Here is a 7,346-nt window from a genome sequence, read left to right on the forward strand (position 1 = left end):
ATGTTTACCTGCGGGTCCCAGTGCTGTCAGCTGGAGTCAATCCCTTCTCTTGAGTAAATACATTGTGAAAGCCACAGAAACTCAGAGTATGTCCCCTTGAGACCAGATAAGGTACACAGTGCCTGCATAACCTATTAGGCAATCACATGATTGAGCTGCATGCTTTTAAGTCAGACATGTTTGTAATCGCTTTATGTGGGGGAAAGTGAGTTGGGTGCTTCATTAAAACACAAAGTGCCTTAATATTCCTTTTCTCCCAAGTGAGGTCTGTGTCCACCCGGGAGGACTTTGTCACAGCAGAGTAGCTTGCTGGTGACATTCATAGAGTAGGGCGGGCCTGTCCCCCACTATCCATATACCAGTTTTATTCACCAAGGGGACTTTTTCCCTAAATGATAGGCTGTTTGTTTGTTCTTGTCTCTTGAATACTCATTTGCTGGTTCATGTGAATATTTTCCCCTTCATCTCCTTTAACTGAGATATGTCCTAAGTGATTATGCTTGCATTTCTCTTTAAGCACTCTTGAATATTTAGGGCTAGCATATGTTTTCTTTAAAAATAAAAATAAAAAGTCTGACTTGGAAATAGTGAGGTAAACAAAAAGAAAAAAGAAAATTGGCCATTATCCTACTATCTGCTATTCATATATAACACTGTTAACACTGTGGTGTGTGGTTTTCACTATTTACTATGTTGACAGGTTTGGGTTGCACTGTTTGTGTACATAACCTCATGTTCTTCTACTTGTCACAAAGTGAGCCTCCTTCATTCTATCATGTGCTCTTCAACACCATTTCGAATAACCTTACCGAGGTCCCCTGTCTACTGTCTCTTTAACCAGTTGCCTGTTGTTCAATATTTAAGTTGTTTCTAATATTTCCTCTAGTAAAAAAAAAGTTTCAAAGAACAGATGTGCAATTTAATTGTTACAAATATCCATGATATTTCCTTAGAATGAATTCCTAGATATAGATTTATTAGGTCAAAAGATATGTCTCTTTCTCAGGCTTTTGCTATGCATTACCAGGTCTCACTCTGGAAGGGTCACCAGAGTTACCAATAATAGATGAAAATAGCATTTCTCTAAGTTCTTTATGAACCTAAATACTATCAACTTTTTCTTTTGGGAGCATCAATTTGAGAGGTGAAGATGACAGCCAATTTTTTTTGTTCATTTGACCTTTTTATTACAATTGAGGTCAGACTTTTTCCAACCTATTTGTTAGCCATTTGTATTTCATGTTTTATAATTTGCCAGTTCATGTTCTTTGCTCATTTTTCTATTAGCTTAGTAATATTTTTTCTTATTGACTTACAAGAACTCTTTTCATATAAATTTGTACATTTTGTTATAGTATTTTTAGCATTTTACTTTTGTCTTTTTTTAAATGCTTACAATGTCTTTTCCATTAGTATCTTCATCTGTCTATGTATGTGAATATCGCAATGGATACATTTCTGGATATAAATTAACCTAGATGATTCTTGGGGTTCTAGACATTCACAGGATTCATATTTAAACTGAACATTGAGGAAAATTCGAGTGGAATTGAGCTAATAATTCAAGGAATAGTAATTCAAGTGTAATTAATAGAATGTTTTATCTGCCATAAGATCTGAAATACGGAGGTGTCAATATCAGTTATTCTGCAAATGGCATGTGCCCTGCCATTTAACTTTCAGGCCCTTTCTCCTGGCTCCTGGGAATGCTGAAAAGTGAGGAACTAGTTTGTTGCTATTGACCTAGGCTGCAGACTGCAGAAAACAGTAGAATAATCTCCAATTTTCCCTCTTGGGCTCCAAATGTGTTTGACTCTAAGAGAGCCTTTATCAGCAACAGGTAAGTTAATAGCCACAGGGGTCCATTCCTAACACCTTCAGATGGCACATGGTCAAACTGCTGTCAGGTGGCATTTTCAGAGAATAAGCTCCCATTTGCAGAACCCATTTGGTCCCAGCATGAGATCTGTAAACAACCTGCTAACTCTTCTCTGGGCATTTGTCTCTTTGCAGGTCTGGGTTAGTGTCATCAGTCTACCTTCAAATTGGGGGTTTCCTTAGAAATACGCCTTTCTGGAATATCTACAAACAGAACATCTTGACTGTCTATTACAGGTTTTCTTTCTTGACTTTGCAGCAGTTGTTTCAGACTTTGCCCAGTCTTTGTCTGAGGCTGTCCCTGCTTCCCATGTTCCTCTGCTTGTTAGTGGATTCCCTGACAGAGGACTCGTTGGGCAGAGGCTCTCTCTCTCATTGGCTCCATGGCTCAGTAGGATCAAACCAATCCTTCTCATATGTAACTTGAGTATCCACCAAAATCTCCGTAGATACAAAATACTCATTTCTGGAAATTATCTATAAAATTCTCCTAAAGGATAAGTTGTTTAATAAATGATACTATCAAAAAAGTAACAGAAATCCTGGAGATGAGTTTTGAGTGGTAAAAATCAATGAGATACAATACAGAGAGTCCCCAGCTTACAACACAAGTGAGACGCGGCAGTAGAGTTGTGCTTGAAGTTCCCATACAACCACTCTGGCTTTCACTTTTAGTGCAGTATTCATTACATTACATGAGATATTCAACACCTGATTATGAAATAGGCCTTAGGTGGTTTTAAAATAGTAGGCTAATAATGTAAGTGTTCTGAGCACTTTAAGTTAGGCTAAGCTAAGCTTTGATGTTCAGTGGGTTAGGTGTGTTAGATACATTTTTGACTTAATGATGTTTTCAACTTACAAAGCGCTTTTTGGGTCATATGTACTCCTCAGAAGTCAAGGAGCATCTGTATATGAAGTAAACAGTGCAGTGTGCCCATCACATGACTTACCAATGAGAAGGGGCCTCGGCACAGAGCTGGTGGCCATGGTGCTGTTCTTAGCAAGCATACGAGAACTTACTAGAAGGCTGTTTGAGCGTTATAGTATCTTATTCTGTGTCCTTTTGAAACCCCGTTGGAACCTGTCTAAAGCAAAAGGGGGCCTGATGTGAAAAAGATGCATGCAACAGAGATAGGATGTGTGTCCTCCCTGAGGAACCAGGGAAAGGCAATGTGAGTCACTGGCAATCCAAGGTGGTTCCAGTATTCAGGAAGGAAAGGAGTATAAAGTTGTTTATTTTAACTTGCCCCAAAACCTAACTCTTTCTATTATCTGCAAACTCTAGAGAGAAAATACAGAAAACTTCAACAGTCCTTTAACAATAAGATCCTTAAAACAGTGGCTACTATGAGGTCATGTCAAGAAGGCATTAGTATCCCCTTTCTCCCAACTGCAGAAGGGATACTGAGCAGGTCATCCCAGCACAGAATTATCACAGCTGGAGTGAAATCCAGGGACTGGTTTATAGAAATAGAGGAAAAGCCCCTGGTCGCTAGAACTGGACCACAAAAGGTCCTGACTGCAAAGCTAACTCGACACCAGGTTTTTTGACCAAGGAGACTAGAACTCCTTAAGGCCCTCAAAATCAGTTGTTCCAGCTCCCAGGCTAGGCCATGGGTCCAGGAGGTCAGCTAGTCCTAAAGAGGGCAGAGGACAAGAACTTGGCAGAAATCTGAGGACTGAAGGTTGTTGCCTTGAAGTGTCTTAAAAGCCAAACACGTGAGATGAGATCTTCCATGCTCTGCTTCAGTGATTCTCCCTGTTCAAGCATCCTCACCTTCTTCCGTGTCAACCACGAGGGAAGGGTGTTTTCTCCCCTTTGGGGGATAATTGCAATGCTATCACTTCCCTCTTGGGCTAAACATGAGTTGTGAGGCTTTGTACAGTTCTACCCTTCATATTAGCTTTTATGATCTCATGTCTACTTCCCACAGGTTGGATTGGACACTGCCCTGTTTCACTAACATTGTCAGAGAGCAGTGGGTTCTCACCATTGCCACCACCAAGGCTTCTTCTCCAACTGCCTGAGCAAATTGCCACTTCTCAGTAGGAAGCGAGAGAGAAATGTACACTCTGACGGTGGGACCATGTGAATCAGTGGTTGTCTACTAGAAGTTCAGCTCTTGTTACCAGCACCTTTTTATTTACTGGGGGGAAAGTACCAACCTGGAGGTTCAGAGCCATGTTTCAGGGAATTGCCACTTTTTCTCCACCTCTCAAGTTGACTTGATAAAATCTGTGTCCTCCTCCTTGCCCAGAACACATGAGATAATATAAGTAAGACAGTCGGTGCCCTTTGAAAAGAGAGAAGCACCGGGCTCTGTGGCTCAGCCTGTAATCCCACGCTTTGGGAGGCTGAGGTGAGTGGATTGCCTGAGCCCGCGGGTTCGAGACCCGCCTGGGCAACTTGGTGAGACCTCATCTCTACAATAAATAAAAAAATCAGCCGGGCATGGTAGCGCGTGCCTGTAATTCTGGCTACTTGGAAGGCTGAGGCGGAAGGATCGCTGGAGCCCAGCAGGTCAAGGCTGCAGTGGCCGGGAGCGGCTACTGCACTCCAGTCTGGGTGACAGAGTGAGACTCCAACTCAAAAAAAAAAAAAAAGAGAGAGAGGCAGTGTAGTGGGTGAGTTTCCCAGTTCCCCAGCAGACTTACAGGTGAAGTGCAGGGTATCTTCCTCCTCGATTGAAAATCGGGATTTAGAATAAGGTCAATTGTCTTTTTGCTAAGTACATCCTACTCAACCACATATTTTTCTGTAATTGTCTCATATGTGGGAAGCTCAAGGGTCGTTTCTAGGAGGATGGGGATGTTACAAGGTTATATTTTTCCAGATCTCATTCTCAGTCTAAACTAAGTCTGTCTTACATGCCTAGACAACAGAATTCATGCAATAAAAGAGTACGTTTTTCTTCAGAAAGGAGGTCTGGGACTCTGTCTTTTGTGTGTGTCAAAGGACAAACCAGTTCAGATTAACAGAGGAGATCACAGTTCATCTCCATACTTAACAAATAGAAAAACATTTCTGCATTACATGAGATTCAGTCCTCAAAAAATATATATTATTGTGAGGGTAAATTGTTGTAAAAGAAAAAAAACAAGTTATAATGGAAAATAATCAGATGTTATTTTATCTTGACAACATTTTAATTTCAGTTGAATGTCAGGAAGCAAATTAAACCCTCAGTAAAGTTTAACTTAAAATTATGTTTGAAGGCTGAGTCTTTGAGACCAAGGGAACGTGGCTACAGTTTGTTTTTTCTTTGTGCTTTTTGAAAAACACTGTAGGTAACATCATTATTGAAAACAACCCTTGCAGAGAAGCCTGAGGATGTGTCAGCTGTTCACGGTGCTGAATCGTCCCTCAGCTTGCCGCCTATTCTGCATGAGGAGAGCGGGATAAAGAAAGCCATGCTCGGGCCACGGCTGGACCGCGTTCCTCCAGGGGAACAAGGTAGCTATTGTTCAAGGGTCTGTCCACAGCAAAAAGGCATTCAGCATCGACTCAACATGCTCGCTCCCAAGGTGCACCTGGAAGACACTGCTGACTACAGAGCACCTCTGATTTGAATATGCATAGCATGCTTTTGTTTTACACCAGCTTCCAATAAGTATCTGTGTTCCCCTTCAGTTAACAGGAATGGGAAGCCAAATTGTAGGTCAGTTGTTCTACTGAATTTCCAATAAAATAAGCAGAAATTGTGAAATCTTAACAAAACAAATTTCTCAGCAGTAGATAATTTTGATTCCACAAACATGAAGACATTTATTAAAATGATTTCATAAGGTACTGTGAAGTGTTTTATATCACTGAATAGAATTTACTCATCATTTCAAACATAACTTTTAGTTGTACTAGAACCTTATCAAACTTTAAACAGATGATTAGAATCAATGAATTTCTATCCCCAAAATTTATATTGTGATCATTTTAGCATCACTGTTAAAACATGCCAGTAAACTACTTTAAATGGTATTTCCAAGACAGCTGTGAGTTGCTCAGGAAGTATTCAGAAGTCAGTACACATGTGCAGGATTTGAGGCTCACTCGTTTTAAGTCCCACCCTAATTTGATAGATGTCATGCTAAATTGTTTTGCATAAAAGCAACATAGAGATACCTTAATTTTAGAATAGGTTTCCTTTTAGGAGCAATATTTAAACTAGCCAAAAAAAAAAAAAGGAGGTGGGGAGGCAATGAAAATAAAAGGAATGGCAGTTAAAAAAAAACCCGAACAAAAAAAAACCTCGAGCAAAGATCTGTTCCTTAACTTTGAAATACATTTTTATTGTTAGGCATTCCATTTTTAGAAGTTTTGAGCAGCAGTGAAGACAAGAGCAAGGAAGAAAACGTGGCTGCAGAGGTTCCAATCACAGGTAAAACTATGGTTGCCCAAGAGTTTCAAACACAGGATTCAACCTTATTATGTCATCATAACATTCTAGGTCAGTGGCTTGTGGACCCCACTAAGAGCAAGTGTATTTAACTATATGAGCAGGAGATTCATCATAGAAGCAGAACGCACATGCTTATTGTTAAGTCACACTCCCAGCAGGGGTCTCCAGAGTGTTAGGTCAGGCCCGCTGGGGGTGTTGGTGTCTGGGGTGTATCCAGTGCCACATGAAAGATGCAAAGAATTGCACAGAAGTTAGATTAGGAAATATAATTTATTTAAAAGGTAAATTAGAAAGAGAGGGAATGAGAGAGAGAGAGAGAGGATTCACCTCTCAAAGGTAGGAGGGGAGCCAGAGCTTAGGATACATGGTAGCAGCCACAGCTCAAAGAACACATGGTCACACCAGAGTCTAGTAAAGCAATGGTGACTGGCTGCTCTTGGATGAGTCCTTTTAATCCTTCCCTTTGATGGAGGAAGGCCGTTAAGTTGATTAGTAGTGGTATGTTCTACATCATCAAACAGGGGCAGGTAAGTACAGGTTCTAACGTCAGGTGATGGACAACAGGCAGATGGGTGGGTTAGTCACAGGATTGCTGCCATGTTGATGGGGTCTGTTTGTCAAGTAGGTCACCAAGGGCTGATTAGGTTAACTTGGGTCTTATGGGTAGAGAGAAATACTTAAAATAGAAAAGCTAATTAGTACAAAACAAGCTGGGAAGGGAGATTGAAAAGCAATTATTAATGGCTACCTCTGAGAAACTTGCTCTATCCTTGGCTAGTGATTAGAGGGTAAGTTAAGTTTACTGTGAGAAAAACATGAGATTTAGGCAATGTTAAAATGACTGCTTATTGGGTATATTAAATCCATGTTATGTTCTTTCATTGGTATATTAAATCCATGTTATATCCTTTCACTTATGTTTTTGTTTTTTTGGCTTGAAAGGATTTTATTAATTCTTTTGAGTTTTTAAAAATTATATATTTTGCTGGGCTTGGTGGCTCAGCCTGTAATCCCGCACCTTTGGGAGGCTGAGGTGAGTGGATTGCCTGAGCCACGGGTTCGAGACCC

General features: G+C 40.4%; 1 protein-coding gene across 2 annotated transcripts in view; it reads left to right on the forward strand.

Annotated features, from left to right (window-relative positions):
* Positions 1-7,346, forward strand: part of KIZ (kizuna centrosomal protein) — a 114,224-nt gene that overhangs the window by 77,406 nt on the left and 29,472 nt on the right. The window contains exons 8-9 of one of the 2 annotated variants that reach the window (XM_008064544.1): positions 5,170-5,335; positions 6,177-6,257. In XM_008064544.1, coding sequence (XP_008062735.1) covers positions 5,170-5,335; positions 6,177-6,257 — 247 coding nt within the window. The remainder of the gene's footprint in view (positions 1-5,169; positions 5,336-6,176; positions 6,258-7,346) is intronic. The other variant, XM_008064545.1, reaches the window with a different exon arrangement.

Source organism: Carlito syrichta, unplaced genomic scaffold (assembly GCF_000164805.1).
Source record: "Carlito syrichta isolate Samal-C Ts95f unplaced genomic scaffold, Tarsius_syrichta-2.0.1 Scaffold307683, whole genome shotgun sequence".
Classification (NCBI taxonomy): Eukaryota; Metazoa; Chordata; class Mammalia; order Primates; family Tarsiidae; genus Carlito; species Carlito syrichta.